Source organism: Rhipicephalus sanguineus, chromosome 6 (assembly GCF_013339695.2).
Source record: "Rhipicephalus sanguineus isolate Rsan-2018 chromosome 6, BIME_Rsan_1.4, whole genome shotgun sequence".
NCBI lineage: Eukaryota > Metazoa > Arthropoda > Arachnida > Ixodida > Ixodidae > Rhipicephalus > Rhipicephalus sanguineus.
Window position 1 is genome coordinate 117,927,855 of NC_051181.1, and position 18,402 is coordinate 117,946,256.

General features: G+C 47.2%; 1 protein-coding gene across 1 annotated transcript in view; it reads right to left on the reverse strand.

Moving 5' to 3' along the window:
• The window catches only part of LOC119396251 (rho GTPase-activating protein 20), a 666,225-nt gene that overhangs the window by 513,626 nt on the left and 134,197 nt on the right, over positions 1–18,402 (reverse strand). Inside the window, exon 2 of the mRNA XM_037663375.2 lies at positions 1,806–1,998. Coding sequence (XP_037519303.1) covers positions 1,806–1,998 — 193 coding nt within the window. The remainder of the gene's footprint in view (positions 1–1,805; positions 1,999–18,402) is intronic.

Below are 18,402 nucleotides of genomic sequence, written 5' to 3' on the forward strand. Positions count from 1 at the left end.
GGGCCTACGGCACGCCCATCCCATCACGAAATCCTTCACTGCCACATCAGTGCCGCTGTCCGGTGAAACTGCACAATTCTCCTGACGAGGCGTGGGCGCCAGCGCTGAAGAAATGCGCTAATGTCTTGGCCGTCAAGTCGCGTTTGTTCGCTCGTTGTTTGCTGTTTTTGTTTGCTTCTCTCACAGCGGCGGCCACGGCCGTTCTTGCGTTTTGCATCCTGCCGCCACAACGCCCACGCGGCTAATCACGCTTCCGCATTCACTTAGTAAAAGCGTGCGCGTGACACTTTCTCGAACCCTCCGCACCCCGTCCGCTGTAGGCGTAGGCGACTTACCGAACTGCGTGCCTTTGAATGCCATGCCCCCATAAGCCTCCGTTTAGTTCGTGTTTTGTTTTCTTTCGCAGCTGCCGCTGCTGGCGCACCTGCTCTTTCATTTTTTTTGCTTACTTCGATTTCGGCAGGTGTTTAGCGGCTATCATTGACCGTGACACGGTGAAGTTGCAACTGGAGCGCGGAGAATTATAAATACCGCATTTTATCGCGCATAACACGACCCAGAATAAAAGAGCACTCACAACTACAAACCACGGAAGAATAAAATCCCGCCTGTTATCCGCGCACTTGAGCAGTGCAAATTAATTTTACATCTTGACATAAATTATCTCACTTACTATGTTCCAAGATTAAAAGAAAAAAACAACTTAATTTTCACACTGTGTCGGCCACCGGTGTCACTTCTCCGTCGTCAAGTACCCACGGCCTCAACCGCCGCTGTCACAGCTGCACTGCCGTAAAGCCACTTTCCTAGCATAGCCGCTCAGTCCTGCCGTGAAGCCACCTTGCATACCAAATATCGCGCATATCTCGCATCCCGACTTTAGCTCAAAATGTAGTGCACTTTGTTGTGCAGATAACACGTGAGAAAATGCGGTATGACGTCAGCTTTGTGGATAAGCCAGCCTTTCAGGTATGACGCAAAAATTTTGTTATACCGTCATGGATGATTCCCTCCCGACCTACGTGGCTGATGCGCCGGAGTGCTCAGCGTGTTTCAAGTTAAGCTGTAGCCACTTGGTGCCTCGAATGAGTTCAAGTTAGGAGAAGCAGAAGCTGACATTACATACTGAGCAATTCGCGCTCACGTCCAAACGAATATTGATCTTCGGCACGTCGATTCTGTAAACACTCGTTAGCGTGCAGTAGCGAAGGTGTAGTTCACAACCCCTGTAGTTATCTTTCCCGCTGTTATAGGTAGAACGACATTTCACTAAATTTAGTTCATTGTTATTCTGAAATCCTGTTATTGGCAATCAAGTCTTTGTGTTATCGCATAATCTCGTTAGTAAATCTCCTAAATCTGAAGAACGCATTTGTTCGTCATCATTTATGTATGTTGCATTACATTTTCAGTGCAATAGTTCATTCAGAAGAAACGAAAAACTGCGCAACATACAAAAAGCGGCAACTTGCATAGTGGTATATAGGGAAAGAATTAAGGACCGATGTACACTGCAAGTACCCCGCAGGTTCTGATTAGTTGGTTCGGGGGGAGGAGAAGCGTAAGGAAGGAAAGGCAGGAAAGTCAACCAGACGCACGTTCGGTTTACTACCCTACGCTAGGGAAGGGAATTGAAAGATGAAAAGACGGAAAGACATGAAGAAGTGTGTTCATACTAGTAATGAACGACATCTGATAGAAACGTTCCTATCAATCATTTTGATAGAAATTTTTATAGAGTTTTTAGAGAGAGCACACACAAATCATGCGACGATTACTCATCATAGGTGCGAAAATCAACGTACCCCATCTTGTGGCCGGCGCGTAGTGTCTTCGGTCCTCCAGGAGCACCTCCTGTCCCACGAGGAGCGCGGTGCAGGCTGACGGCTCGAGTGGTGCACCAGAGGCTGCCAGTCGAACGCGGGGTTGGAAGATCTTCCACCGTTCCACCAACGGCGACACCAGCTCCTGGATCTGTTGATGGCCCTCTCCGGTCACCTGCGTGGGAGATGTGGAATTCGTTGCTTACTTACAGCTCGTAATGACTGTCCTGTAGACAGCTCATTACAAAAAAAAGAAAGAAAAAAGACTCACCATGTTAAATTGGACCTAAAGAAAAATTATATTGTGGGAAATAACATCTCGTTAGAAACACAACAGAACACTTATAATGACTTCCGTAAGAAGTGCGACTTTTGCTGCATTACGCCAAAGGAAATTAGCGTATACATGCAAAGCGCCCGCTTGCGTTCGATTGTAAACCTGTTTTGGCATCCTTTTTTCTCCTGGTGGTTAGAGTACACTGAGTCTTGGGTTGCGCTGAACCGCTTTATCATGCGTAATACAAATGACGGGTGGAATTAACTCGCGAAAACTGAGACATGAACACCTTACAGGGGACATTAAGGAAGTATTAATTTAACGTTTTAGCGTAACGTTTAGCCTAGCGCTTGCTAACGCTAACCGCTGGGAGTATAAACTGATGCCGTTTGGCGTCACTTGAATACACTAAATCTCAAGTTCACCAACAGCTATGAATGACGTTCGTGCATTAGGTAGTTATTTACGATGAGCTGCATAATATTTTACAAGCTCGCGCAGACTTTATGGGCTCGAGGGCAACTAAATTATTCACTTAAGTGATAGCGTTCTCGAGCTGCACTGTCTAGTTAGACGTTGGAGAAGCGCTGTGCGTGTGTGTAAAGCAGGTGTTTGTGATCTGAGGTACAGACAGTCGTCTAAGCCAGACACTGTGGTTACACTTGTGTATTTGCGGTATGGGCATTTACACATTGTGTTGGCGTGTGTGACGGTACAAGCGCATCATTTCATATGTCACCTTCGCTATACCGAGTTGCACGGTAAGTTCGTGGCCAGGCAAACGCATCAACCCCATATAAAAACATGTCCCCCTCCCTTTCTGCTTTAAAATAAAAGAAAACACAGAATATCAAGGCGTAAAAAAATAAAGGAGGTTAGCCAGGAAGTAAAATTTTTTAGGGGTGTGCGAATATTCGAGTTTCGAATTCGAATCGAATAGTTCCTAATCGAATAATTCGATTCGACTTTCGAATAACTAGTATTCGAAGTTTCGAATAATTCGACAGGACAAATATCAAAAACGCGACAAAGGCCAATGGGGCAACTTGGTTAGGGTAGGGTGGCTAAAACTAACGCTAACGTCGCCGTTCGTTAAACTTTCACTGACATCCTGGTTCAAAAGAGAGCGCATGTTGATCTTAAATGAGATTATGTCATTTCCGCACGTTGAAAAGCACGAGAAAACTGTCAATTCCTTGACAACTTCGCTCCCGAAACGAAGGAACGCACTTCTTGCGTAGTTCGGTCGCATATGCCGCAAGCGCCGTAAAACGACCTGACTTTGGCCTGCGAAACCCTCGGTGATTGGCATTGCATGTAAAAATTTGTTCACGCTGGGCACTCGCCACTGCCGCACCGCACCACTAGTTCAGAAACTCCCCTCGTTCCGCCACGCAGTTAAAACGCTGCTGTGAACGGGCGCCTGAAGACTTTTGGGCCCGGAGCACCCATGGATGAAGTCATGGCGATGAAGTACCGTTGTCAGATGAGCCTTATTGCTCGAGCATGGGGAAAGAAAACTAGCCAACCGCCTCTGTTAGAAGATGAGGAGTGCCGCTGCTACTGGAATGGCGGCTCTTCTTTCAACATGCCTGCGCGCCCATAAAAGCCACTCCCGAACAAGTGTGCAATGAAGCTGTCAAAATGCCGTAGCGTCCCTGATTTTTCCTTTGTCTTGCTTTAACTGGCGGTACACATTTCGTGTAATTATACTATTCGATATTCGATTTGATATTCGATATTTTTGGCCACTATTCGGCACTATTCGATTCGAGATTAAATTTCACTATTCGCACGCCCCTAAAAATGTTAAGTTTGCGTTAAATCTGACATAATGAAAGTGCAGCCTTCAGTATACTGACCACACATCTGTGATAACATAGACGTCACACGCACGTCCATAAAAACTGCGTATAAATTCGCGCATAAAAATTTGCCAGTAAAATGCAGAACGCGGCATTAAAGACATTTGCTTTGCTTACACCAAACAGGGTAGGCCATATGGAGGGAAACGTCCAATTAGTATTCAAGAACGAATGGCGGCTGATATTTAGCATGGAACTCGGAAAACAATCGCTTCACTTGTCGACATCGTCATTACGTATGATGTTAGAGGCATTTCTCACGTGAAGCGCAAAAAGTCACAGTTTCGCCGCAACGGCGAAGCAATCAATGCGATAGCAACAAACTGGAATGTAACGCGAATAACGGAAAGCAGCTCGAACTTGCCAGTGCGTCGCTCGAGCGCAAAGGACGCACAAAAAGAACGCACACAGGACGAGCGCAAACTATCATGCGTCACAGCTCGATACTTGAAGCGCAATGCTGAAACATAAAGCAGGACGCAGGAAACGAACGAAGAGGTACACAAAGGACGAGCGCGAACTAAATGTCGCAGTTCTTACTTATTTCTGTTTGAACAGCGCGCTCCTTTCGCAAACGCGGCCGCTGCAGCGGGGTGATTCCACGTAAGATCGAACAAACGATGGCTGGTCGACCTCTCAAATTTATTTCAAAATTTTATATATTATTGCCTGATGAGTGGAAAGAAGAGATCCGCAAGTTGTTTTGCCGCAAAAAATTTTTTCGAAGCACAGGAAATCAACAACGACGAAGAGGTGGAGTGGAGCGCTCATCCGCTCTGCTGTTTTGTCCAACTTTCGTTATGAATTGCACAAAATGTATTAAAGTTAGGTAGCTGAAATTTGTTTATCTAAATATATGCATGTTTTTGCCTCTGCTCAGGTATTTTTAGTTTTTATGTGTAGTGTTGATGTTTTTATAAAAAACCTCAAAAATGGCCCAATTCGCAAAACTTTCTTTACTTTGAAGGTCTTTATCTCAAAAAAGCCTTGTAGCAGAGCGACAAAAATTTTCCATTACGTTCTTCGCATGCTTATCTACCAGACTGACAAATCTTGTATTTATAAAACTTTTCAGTAAAGAGATATGATCGGGCTAAGTTCAAGAAAACACCGAACGATGGAATCTTCTGACGACAATTAAAAAAAAAAACCCATTTTTTACATTTCTTAAACTTTGTCCATTTATTCTCCTCCACATCATCTCTCACAATCATTAAAAACATGTTGCATAATGTCGTTGCACTAATAGTTACGGCCCCTCCAATGAGACCCTTAGGCAAGGATGGGCAATTCGGACTTCTTGCCCAGCAAGTGTATAAAATGCAGGCAGGATTGAATTTCTTTTTATTAAAAGGCCAGCAGGTACCTAAAAAGGTGTCGCCGGCACTGAAGACGTTAATTTTGAAAATATTTGGTCACTGCAGCGGCCACGAGCGCGGGGCTATCGATCAGGCGCGCGCGCACCCGAGATGCTCGTTGTAAGAGACGGCGCAGTGAGAGCTCGTTTTCGCGTCCTCAGACCGATTGAGTTCGAAACAGCAACACCTCTCGGGTGACTTGAACGCACGTGCGCTGGTAGTCGCAGTGATCTGGTTAATTGCGTCGATTTCTTTTTCAGGGGGCATAAGAATGTCATCGTTACACTGTGCGTTCCGTGAAGATCTTTCATTGCAGTGGTAGCAAAAGCACGCGTAGCACAAGTAGTCCGTCTCACTGACAGTCACTGATCTTTCGGGCGTTAAACGTTCCTTCAAAGCATTTATGTCCAGGTCGGTAACTCTGCGAAATTTTGGCTTCTTCGTAATAATTAAAGGAGTACTGACACGATTTTGAGACATCGCAAAAGGGACATTTTTTGCTTCGTTGGTATGCACTGTCCACGCTGTCCACACACTGGAGTCGGAGAACACGTATAAAATATTTTAATTTGACTTTGACGTTTCCGTCGCTGAGCATTTGCAAGCCAGCCACACTGCAAGGACATTATCCCGACGAGTCAAGACAGTTCCCCTGTGTTTGCGAGTTCTGCGTCCTGCATGCAGCCTAAATCGTAGAAATCACTGTCAGGGTCACTGGACGACAATTCACTCATCGTTGTCTATTGCACTACGAGCAGATGACGGATTTCCCGCTAGTACGTCGCGAGTTTCTGTATCTCCGTGAAGTCACACTGCTATGAAACGACACTGAGAAGCCACCCCCTCGATATCGAAACCGAAAGTGTCTTTTTAAGGTGGCGCTAATTAATATATATAGGATGCATTCCCAGGCACCACAATAGTCGTTTTAGGTTTCTCGACACCAGTATTTTTATTTAGAGCAACAATCCGAATTTTTTTTTAAATCCGTGTCAGTACTCCTTTAAGCTTCTTGTGCTTCGAAAGGTAGTCTCCACAATAGACACATTGAGAGCTATATTTTCTCGTCATGAGACGCACAGGAGGTGTAGAGTAAGAGCAAAGCACAAGACCTATCCGCGCCGAATGAAGTTTGAACAGCGCACCGAACGCGCGGCCAGTTCAGGCCATCTGCTGCGGACATCTAATATAGGCAAGCGCATCCGGTTACCGATAGTTATGATTTTCTTTCCTTTGACAATCCATATTTTGTTTTGCCACTGGAGCGCCACGTTCATGCTTTCCACTGATCGCAACTGGCGCAGCGCAGTTTCTGTGGCAGCAGCGTGCGTGAAGCGAGCGCTCACAGCTCCCTTATAGAGTTTTCATCTTGCTTCCATCTCCGCCGTGTTATCAGCGCCTAGCTGAGATGTGAACAGAGGGCGGATAGAATAGCGAAGCTCCAGTGCACGTGCGTTCAAGTCACCCGAGAGTTGTTGCTGTTTCGAACTTAGTTGGTCTGAGGACGCGAGAACGAGCTCTCACTGCGCCGTCTCTTACAACGAGCATCTCGGGTGCGCGCGCGCCTGCTCGGTAGCTCCGCGCTCGTGGCCGCTGCAGTGACCAAATAATTTCAAAATTAACGTCTTCAGTGCCGGCGACACCTTTTTCGGTACTGTTGGCCTTTCAATAAAAAGAAATTCAATCCTGCCTGCATTTTATACACTTGCTGGGCAAGAAGTCGGGATTGCCCATCCTTGCCTAAGGGTCTCATTGGAGGGGCCGTAACTATTAGTGCAACGACATTATGCAACATGTTTTCAATGTTTGTGAAAGCTTACGTAGAGGAGAATAAGTGGACAAAGTTTAAGAAATTTAAAAAATGGGGTTTTTTTTAATTGTCGTCAGAAGTTTCCATTGTTCGGTGTTTTCTTGAACTTAGCCCGATCATATCTCTTTACTGAAAAGTTATATAAATACAATATTTGGCAGTTTGGTAGATAAGCATGCGAAGAACGTAATGCGGAATTTTTGTCGCTCTGCTACAAGGCTTTTTTGAGATAAAGACCTTCAAATTAAAGAAAATTTAGCCAATTGGGCCATTTTTGAGGTTTTTTATAAAAACATCTACACTACACATAAAAACTAAAAATACCTGAGCAGAAGCAAAAACATGCATATATTTAGATAAATAAATTTCAGCTACCTAACTTTAATATATTTTGCGCAGTTCATAACGAAAGTTGGCCAAAACAGCAGAGCGGATGAGCGCTCCACTCCACCTCTTCGTCGTTATTGATTTCCTGTGCTTCTAAAAATTTTTTTGCGGCAAAACAAATTGCGGATCTCTTCTTTCCACTCATCAGGCAATAATATAAAAAATTTTGAAATAAATTTCAGAGGTCGACCAGCCATCGATTGTTCGATCTTACGTGGAATCACCCAGCGAGCGAAGTGACTTTCGTACGCTCTGTGAGTTCAGCGCGGACATCGCGGGGAAAGCACAAGACATACAACCCCCCGCGCCACCCACCCCCCCACGCCCGCCGCCCTTCTTTCCTCGAGATAAGCGCACGAAAGCGACCACGCCCTGTAGGGCGAAGAACATCGGCGTTCGCAGGAACGGGGCGACGACCTTTAAAGCGCGTCCCGCGCACACTTCGCGCCATCTCGCTGGTGAGTAAGAAAGCACGCTGAAGTAAGTGGCGTATATAAATAGCTCGCCGTTAGCATGCTGAAAGACAGTACTCTTCGTGGCCTAGCCGTCTATATATATATATATATATATATATATATATATATATATATATATATATATATATATATATATATATATATATATATACACATATATATATATATATATATACGGTGCATGACGGCGACAACGGCAAAACTAGCCGAGCCTATCCATATAATTGCTATCGCAATAATCAAGGTTGAAACAAAACCGGCTCAAATAGTACTGAGGCGGTCCCTTGAAACGCGGACTACACGGTGCAGCTTTTACACACGTACAACACTCTAGTTGTGCTATGCAGTGGCAGTATAGGGGTCCAGTAGCGACATCACAGAACACAACGAAGAGGAATTCGTCTACGTTCGCCAACTCATTAAAAATAACCATTGTACTCACTGGAGCGGCAAAACTTTCGGAGTCTCGACGCCCCATATCGCCTACACATTCCACTGGTGAGTGCATTATTTACGACCTTGGAAGAAAAGACCTCCACACAACGGTGCCTCCTGATAGTGCTTCGGCACATGAGGTCATTCTCCAATCACTAAAACAGTGACCGTCGCAATCAGCGCCACCGGGCGGATTCAGCGTATCCATCTTTCACAAAGTGCACACAGTAGCACGCAGAAAGGCGTGCCTATCTGTAGAAGTGGGAGTAACCGATCTCTCCGCAACTGCCTGCAAGAAGTTTCAAGGTCCTCCGAGCATTCCGACATGGATGCCTCAGTGGTCGACGTAGACTCTTAAACACCTGCAGGATGTGCACGCTTTACACGACGTTATGAGGGGCGAGTGAAAGCGCACAGTCATTAGCCGATACGACCGCAAAACAGCAGCACGAGCGAGCGCTTGTAGTATAGCGGTTCCACCCAGTCACGTCTTCAATCACAAACAAGCGCCAGAATAGAATTCTAGCTAAAGATAGCCTCCTAACGCGTTGCCAAAGTACCTATCGGTAATAGAGAAGGCGCCGGGTGTTTCATTAGCTTATGCAGCGCAGCTGAATTCTCACGAAAGCAACCAGTTGCCGTTAATCTGTCACTGGCAAACACGAGATGGAAAGAGGCAGGTAAAGGCTGCCGTACCTGTGCACTTGAACCTCAGGAGAATAAATACAGCAAGCAAGCATTATCACTCTCAAGGCGAGAAGAAAGAAACAAGGTTACGAGAAATGAAGTTTTGTTAAGCGGTGCGCAACACCACGTATGCCACGGAGTGCTCTGAGAAACGCAAGGTCCGTTATCCGATGTATACGTAGCTAAGGTATCGTACGCCGGCTGCGAAGTATACAAGCCAATAGGATTAGTGGATGTACCGGCTACGAAAGTGAAGGAACGTGCAAGCAGCAAGGTTACGTGCGGGGGTCCCTTGTAGGCTTGATGGATGGGGAGGATGTGGGCGAGACCACGGCCATGCATGCGGTGGCCGGCAAACCCTCGCGTGTGTGCTACTGCTATCCGATCTCGCTTCGATGCGTGCTCTGCACGCGTGCCAAAAGAGAAACGCGATGCAAGATTTTTCGTCGCCGCGTATTCTCGTCCTCCGCGCTCACGGAGAGCATGCATAGCGTGGACATGCGTTCCCGCACGCATTGTCTCAGGGACGTAACAACTGGGCGCGCCTCAGGCACGCCAGCGGTGCAAGCGCACTCTGCTACCTATAATCGATGATAGAACTGCGCTTGTGGCTCCGTTTACTGCGGATCGTTTGCCTTCCAGCTGGAACTATCTTTCCTTCCTTGTATATTTACGTCGCTGCGTACGTTCGAGTCGTTCGCGAAGACATTGACGCATGCGCAGGTGGCGACGTTACGTTATTTTGGCACCCGCTTTTGGGGCCGATGAGGACAGGTTTTTTTGTATTTTTTTTTGGTCGATCGAACGTTGTTGGCTCACCGAAGGTGAAAGTGGGCGCGGGATGATGACAGGTATGTGGCAGCGAAATCCTACGCATCGTGCGCTGCACTGGAAGCCGACGGCTATACTTGAGGATGTAGCTAGTGTTGGCGCCGAAACCACTCATTCGTGCTTGCGGAGACAAACCGCTGCAGTCTGCGGTGGGTCATGGAGTGAATAAACGGTGTGTACGTCGGGCCAATTTGGCGGGGGACGCTGTCAGCACGCTGATGAACAGAAAAGAGAAGTTATTTCCTGATTTTCTTTTTTGTCAGCCCGACTTGACCCCTGCGATAAACAAAACTCGAGGGAATGTAAACCTCGTATAAAACGGATTACGCCCGAATGCAAGACCTGATTTTTTTGTTTGAAACGATTAGGTAGGTGGGACATTTGGAACTATTTTTTTCGCTATGTCACTTCACAAACGGAGTTGCCAACCCAGGTTAGACTGAATGAAGAGCGCTAGACGGTTGCCGTACGAAAGTGCAAGTCTAGCGTAATCACTTCATCTTTGGTTCCATCCCGGAAAAAGAAAAAAGAGGACACTCCGCGAAATCTGGCCTCAGGAAGTTCGTCACGACTACGTAACGAACTAGTGCTTTCACCAAACGCCAGAGGACGCAAGCGCGAAAAAAAAAAAGTTGTCATCAATCCAACAGAATTGTTTTAAAAAAATTATTATTATTCGCCGAAATTTGGTATGTTCTTTATGCATAAAAACAATTTATTCAATACACCTTACGTGGTTATTTTTATTCAGCCATACTGTCATAAACACCATCTACCAGCGACAAGCCCGTGCATGACAGCGGGAAGGCAACTATGGGCAAGGTTTCGTCCACGTCGGCTGCGTCGGTGTTTTCGTGTGTGATACAACAGGTGCGGCACGTTTTCAATCGAAGCTTGTGGAATGACATGTTGTTGGGCTTGTTGGGTCATTTATTCAGAAAAAAGGTTACAACTGCGCGAATAAGACACCACGTAAGAAACATAGAAACACGCACACAATGCGCTTCGTGTGTGTGTATGCTTCCTACGTGGTGTCTTATTCGCTTAGTGCTCATTAATATTGTGTATAACAAAGAAAAACGAGCCCTTAAAATTAACACTTCTTTCCTTCATTCATAGCGAGGGTCTCGTTCTGGTAGACTTGATACTTTCGGGTAGTATGCGAGGGATTATTGGTCAGCTGCCAGCTCGTAATAAGTTCACGTGCTACGTGACGCCAACAGGCAGAAAAAAGAGTGTTCCACACTCGCCGTCATGGCCACTGGCGGCGCTGACTGACGCTCCCACGTTTAAATGTACATATATGCCCTATAAAGTGGACGGGGGGATGGCCGCCGCGGTAGCTCATGTTGGTAGAGCATCGGACGCGTTATTCGAAGGTCGCAGGTTCGGTCCCTGCCCGCGGCAAGTTATCTTTTCGTCCACTTTTCTTTCTTCACATTTACCTTACATTTACTACTAATAACATCGCCTATTCTTTGCTTGGCATTATTGTCTGTTAGTGCTCATACAAGGCTATGTTATTTTTTACCCTCTCCCCTCCTCCTCACCCTCACTTCCCTTTCCCACTCCCTTGGTATACTATACTATGCATGGCTATGCTATGCTATGAGCTGCTTGTCACATACTTCTCATTCTCATCCCTTGCTACGCTATACTGTACTACATGGTTATGCTGTGGTTTACCCTCTCACCTCTTTCTTTTCCTCCTCATTTCCCTCCTCCACACCCTATCATCAGTCCTACGCCCCCTGACTTCCCTTTCCCATCCCCTTTGCGACAAACAGCTTTGCGACTATTGGTCGCAAAGCTGTTTGTCGCAAAGCTGTTTTCGTAAGGCTGCATCAGAGCCGATATTTGGGCAAGTTGGCGTGGATCCATTTTGAACTTAAAAACAGCACAAAAAAGAACGAGGACGAGTAAAGAACGAGAAACACGGGCGCAGGCAGTTTGTCGCAATTGCTGTTTGTTGCAAAGAACTTTCTTCAGAATTAGAATTCGCCTTTGAAAAATAGTGGCCTTCGCGGTGTATATATGCAACGTCTCAAGCGATACACGGCCTGTATGACACTGCCCACTCTCAGCACTAGCTCCTACATGCCCGCTAACATTTACTTCTTTAACGTTATCTCGTTCGCTACCCGGTGTCAGTGGTTGCCGCTTCTACTCGCGTGTCGCGTGCCCTTCCTTGGGTGAATCTCCAGCTTGTCACCGCACGTCACGGAATGCGCGCGAAACGACCTCGCGTGCATTTCACGTCTTTATAGAAAAGAGAGAGATGGAAAAACCTTGAGAATCGCAGGCGATGCGTTGGTGAGATACACGCACATACATGCCTCTTAGCGGCTTACACAGCGTGAATGTTCCCGTCGTCGCCAAAGACAAGCGCCCCGGGCGCATCAATTACGCCCAGGCTGGGACGAGTGTCGCCTCACAGCTCGCATTAGCAGTCAATGGTGTCCCTCCCTCCGTAGTGCATCGACGTTAATTTCTTTTCCTTTTCCCTCCATTTCACGAGGACTGGCAATTATGAGATCGACACAAGCGTTCAACGGGAAGATTACAAAAGAGAGGGAAAGCGAAAAAAAAAAGAGCGAATAGAAAGAAGCTGCCATTCGCTATTGACATCAAGGACGACCAAAATGCGTTGATTGTATACGCTGCAACAACGCTATCGAACGATCTGGCTGAAAGAGGCTTCTTGGGGGTGTTTCACTTTGACGCGCTGACTTTTCGCAAGGCGGCGCTGACGTAGAATATAAAGGCGTGGTGACGTTTCGCACCGCAGATGCTGTCAACGCAAAATCTGCGACCATTTCGTTTAAGCCGTCCCCAACTCGGACTAATTGAGCGCGATTAAAACCGTTATAACAAAAGAAGCTCGGAGAAAGATCCGCGTGATTAAGACAGAATCTTTCGTGGAAAGCACGCCCTCATTTGAGAGTACTATCGAGAACCAGATAAATATAAGAACGCTCTGGATTTGGACCTTGAAACGGATATCGACGAATTTGCTGCCGTTGACCTCTTTCTCGTTGTGTTCTTTCTTTCTTTTCGATTGAGATTACGTCTGGCCTCCGCAGAGATGTCGAAGAGGTTTGTACATCGGCCGTGCGGACAGCCCGAACTGTGAGCGCTGCAAAGTGCATGTGACTTTGACACGTCTATTGAGCGACTGCTCTCTCTACGCGTCCCCGGCGGAAGACGCTGGCTTCAACGTTGGCAGGCATCGAAGTGAAAACGCCGAGAGAAACCAGTCTGTTGTCCGCAATGTCTGACCAAACATTGCGGACATTGCAGCAACTGCTACGATGACATTTACAGACTTTCTGAAGACTACGGGAGTGGACAGTAGACTTTAAGAAAACCGCTGTGTTGCATGGTTATTGTACATATGCATCGCCTCTTCGTGTCACCATCGTCATCAACATGTCCCCCCTTCCCCCCCTGTGCAGAGTCGCAGGCCAAAGCGCACAAGCTCAGGCCGACCTCTCTGCCTTTTAATAAATTACCTCTCTCTCTTGTATACAGCGAAGCCGATGGCGCGGAAAATACCCAACACTGGTCGCTTAGGGCGTCTGACCTTGGACGCTTTCCGCTGTTAGCTGCACGCTGTCTCTTTAGCTTTAGAAATACAGAGGAAAAGGAAAGAATGAAAGCGAGGGAAACCCCTGACGCGTCGTCGTCTTATTCGTGAGATCTTGTCGGTAGAGGCCGCCGATAGGAAAAGGACACCAACCGGCGCTCTACACTGTCCAGAGAGATCTCTGAACGGTGGCCTAGCTGCGTACGCTTACGTCACTGTTTATATTTCTTCGTTTGCTTCGTTTCGGTTTCAACGTGCTATCTAACTTACGCGACTCTTTTTACGACGAGGTCGTCTACGATCGTACGTCGCTGTGGCCGCTGTCGCACTTTTTAGACGGAGCGACGCCGCTCCGCTGCTGTTATCAGCACCTATAGCTGCGTCAGCGCCGTAGACGATTCATCAGCGACTTTCAATTGCGCGCTATACGCAGATAACTCCATCGTTCCTCCACAGGGATGCGCGCCGCGCTGGTCCTTTTACGTGCTGCACGAAGCGATTGATGGCGTAGTTCGCGTGGCGCGTATAGATAACAGTAATGGGTTTCTCTTTTCCGCAAGCCGCATCCTCTGCCACGTTCGCTCTCTCCTTTGTTTGTTGGCTTGGTTTTACCAAACACCGGGGCACCTCCAGTCCACTAGCAGTGGCCGTGCGCGCACTCCGTGTGGCGAGGCAAACAAAAATATCTTCGTCTGTTGCTTTTGTTTTCACTGTCCGCCACCACATAAGCATTTTTCATTTGTTGTACTTTCTGTTTTTACCTGGCCGCGTACGAATAACCAACGGCTTGCTTATTTTCAACCAGACGGGGCCCCCGAAAAACATTTCTGGCTACGCCCATCTTGTCAACGCATTCCATGTCGAAGACCTGACGCTCGCGCATTCCGTCATTGTTTATTGACAAGAGACAACACGAAGGTGCGAATGAAAACATAGCTCATATTTCTTCAGCAGCACTGAGAAAGCTTAGTTCCAAACTCCGGGATGTTTCTTTCTTTCTTTTTTTTTTCACACTTACGCTTTTTCCGCAAAAGCTAGAAATCAAGGCGGTATCGCATATCTCGTCGCGTGGTTCGGTCGGGCGTCACGCGTAAAGAAGAGCAAAAAATATCTAGAGACCTGAGTTGCACCTCATCTCTCGATCTCTAATCGCTACTTCTGCTACTTTCAGAAGGACATAAAAAAACAAAAAAAAAACAAAAAAAATTATTATGCGCGCCATGCGGTCCGCAGAAGAGCGTGCGATCTAAAGTGATTATTGAACCGGACATACGTTTTGGAAGTTTTCCGCAACTTGGACGGAGATGTGGCCGAGGTTTCGAGCGACAGAAATGCGAAGAGGGCGAACCGACGAACGCACTCGCTCGAGCAATGAGTTGTTTGTCGATCTGCCTCATAATGGAATATTATTTATGCGCTATCTGATGGGCCGTGGGAAATAGTGAGTCGTCACACGAACAATCAATGATCGGAGATGTTCTGTGAACCCGCCGGTCGTTCAATCAACGGCCAGTTGACCGAAGCTAAATAAACTAACCAAACCATCGGGCTAGGTTAACTGGCCAGACTTGGGCAATTAGCCGCTTCGATATACTCAAAGCCAGTTTCCGTAGCTGCGATAAAGAAGCGACAGGTAATCCATAAATGCTAATCTTTATTTCCTCGGCTCGAGCAGGGACAACTAGGTGTGTAGGTGCTCTCCGGCGCAGCCGGATATTCTCAAGTGATTTGGGTCTCTTGGCGGGAGGCCTCCTTCTACCAGGTTTTTGCGAGAAGTTCAAGCGACACGGACGTTGTTGCCAACGGTGTGATTAAAGCGTCTCCATGCATAACGCGCGCTTCACAAATGCCCCCACTTTAAAAAATAATCGCATCGACACCGTTTTTATCATATATTTCACAAGGCACACTAATGCGTTGCTCACTCCCGTATTCTCAAACAAGCATCGATTCGAAGTTTGTGCTTCACTTGATCGAGTTAATCACGGTGCCACTGCTCGACTGAAGATGACGCCGCGCTTCCCTAGAATTGCTGTAGGTTATCACAGATTTATAGTTACTTATTCTGCCTAGAGGTGACGCTCCCACCGACTTTCTCAAGTAGAGGTTGAGCGCTGAGTGAAGGGACGTTCTCAAATACGGCGCTCAGTGTACGCTTCTCAATGAGAGAGAGAGAGATAGAACAAGGCGTTCTCTCAAACATTTTGCTGATAGTGCAGCCGCGCAATTTCTCAACCGAAACATGTAAACGAGTCTATGTATCGGCATTCGTTGCGAACCATCAGTGACACCTTATATTAGCGATTACAAGTTAAACCGAACAACTCGACTAGAAGCTTATAGGTGGGTTAAAGGAAGGAATCGCATGCACCAATATTAATATTGACCTCGCGCGCCAGCATCAACGACGAAGTTTGACAGCGCAATAAAATAAAAGATAGACGTATTCGAACTATGCATTTCTTTATAGTTATAAACTTCTCCGGGGCTCATTCCTTTCGCGAGGGTTGGGTCTCGCGTCCCTGCCGGAACGCCCTCTGCAAACAGTCGCACGTCTTCTCTACGGGTCCAAAAATGATGGAGGAAGTAAACAAAGCATAAAGAAGAGTAAAAAAATACCAGAAAGCTTCACTAACCGGGAGCGTCAAAAAAAACTGTCAATATGTACTGGAAGCGCCGAGATGCCTCGCTGCGGGGTAGCGGCGGCCTCGTGGAAGCAACGAGCGCTCGCGCGTTACGCAAGGTCGCCAGCAAGGCCGTCCGAGCAACGACGTGTGTTGTGTACACACGCGAGAAAGGGATGTGCCAACAAGGGGTGACCAAAGATCGGCGAGCTTCTTCGTCCACCGAGACGCCGCACAGGCCTGCCCGTCGTTCGCGGCGCTGCAGTATATATTTCCTTCGCACACCGCAGAGTGGGACTCGTTCTTTCGTCGCTTCCCTTTCTCCCCTTTCAATCAAGTGATTGTGACGGGGGGGTACGGGCGTACATCATCAGCATGCACCAAGCGTGCTGGAACACCCGGCTCAGCTGTACAGAGGAGTGTTCTCTCACGTTCGACGGGAGTTAAGAAAGAAAATAAAATAAATTTTACTCGAGAAGAGATTGAGAAGCGTAGTCCTGCCTGCTTGATTGTTTTTAAACCTTTCCGGTTCTCCCGCCGAACGTCCCAAATTGTGTGGCCTCTTTCGCGGCTTCGCCGCGTAAGCCCTCTCGTTCGTGTACTGCAGTGTAATTGCTGGGCTGGGGCTTCTATGATACAGACGGCGGCTTACGTGAGCCGAGATAACGCTGCGTGGTAGAGGCTCGAAGAAAAGATAAGGAAAAAGAAAAAAATATATATGAGAAATGCCATAGGAAACCCGGCAGTGAGTGAGACGATGCCTCACAAGCACGCATGCGTACGCGCGCCAGTATCAAGTACGGTACGTGCTGAGGTTTCCGCGTTGTTGGCTAATCGCGCGCCGTTCCACCACTGGAGCTGCCACCGCGCGCGTGTTTCCGAGATGATTGCATCGACGAAAGGTGTGCGTCGACACCGATACGTAAGGAGGTGCACACGCTCAACACTTGCGGCGGTGTACGTCGAAGCTTCTTGCAAGTCAATAGAGAGATATCATAGAAGCAAATACGGGATCACGAGTTGGTGCTGTGCGTAATTCTTTTGTATATGCGTGATCTAGATGGTCGATGTTGCATCGCGAAGCTGAGTCTGTTCGTCTTTTGCTCTAGTTTATAGGTACAGCTAAGTACCGTGCGCGAGCGGCGACTTTTCGGGGCGTGAACGCCATCTGTGCCAAGCTGAAAACAGGGCGAAGTTACGCGCATGCCCAGAAAGCGCGCTCAGCTGGGTCCATCGTCTGTCTGCTAGTCTGTTCCTTCTTAAGGACATCACCCCATATTAAGGCACTTCAGACGAATAGGCAAAGGCGAATGGTTTTGGTAATATTTTGGTAAGTGTTGCAGCAAGCAATCGAGGAAATTAAAAATACTCCACACACCTCCACTCATGAGATAAGCCGAAAACATGTTTTGTCTGAAGTGCGCCATTATGAGGCGACGTCCTCAAGAAGGAACTGCCCAGCAGGCGATAGGCCTAGCTGAGCACGCTTTGTTAGCATGCGCTTACCCTCGCACTGCTTGCAACTTGACTCTGTCGTATGGTGCTGACGCACAGAAAAGTCACCGCTCGCGCAAGCTAGTTAAACATTTTGAGCTGGTGTACATGTTTCGTATTAGTGAGCATGCAAGGATGCTGGTTAGGGAGTAAGCCACGTTCGTCTGTTCCGTGGCTCTAATAACTAACGGAGGGAGTAGGACGGTTCAGGATCATGACATTCCGATACAGTTTTTTCCTTCGTTTGCAATAGTACTCTAAATTCGGTGATCAAAGGCGTAGTGCTCATAAAGAGGTGGGGTTAAGAACATACGATTTACATTCGTTTTTCTAGGAATATTTAAAAGAGGAGGAGAGCACTTTAAAAGCACGCAGTGTTTGCACTCTTTTGTCCATTAGGAGCTGAACGACGTGCATGAGTGGCTTAAGCAAAATAAGATGAAACATACTTGGACAGGGGTTGTCACTGGAGCAAACGTTTCAACAGGTGGTCTTGTCTTGTTCAAATCAATTTGCTGCCTTGAAGAAGAGTTTGCTGAGCTGCTGCCTTGAAGGAGCTGCTGCTTGCTGAAACGTTGGCTAAAGCGACCCTCCCTGTTCAGGGATGTTTCAATTCTTCAAGCCTACATCTCGTCCCGAAATTGTGCCTTAAGCAAAATAAGGTCGCTTCATGCTCGATCAAGCGACTTCCCATAAATTACGAAGTGCAGGACAACTCTTGGGACGCGCACTGCGTAACCACACACGAT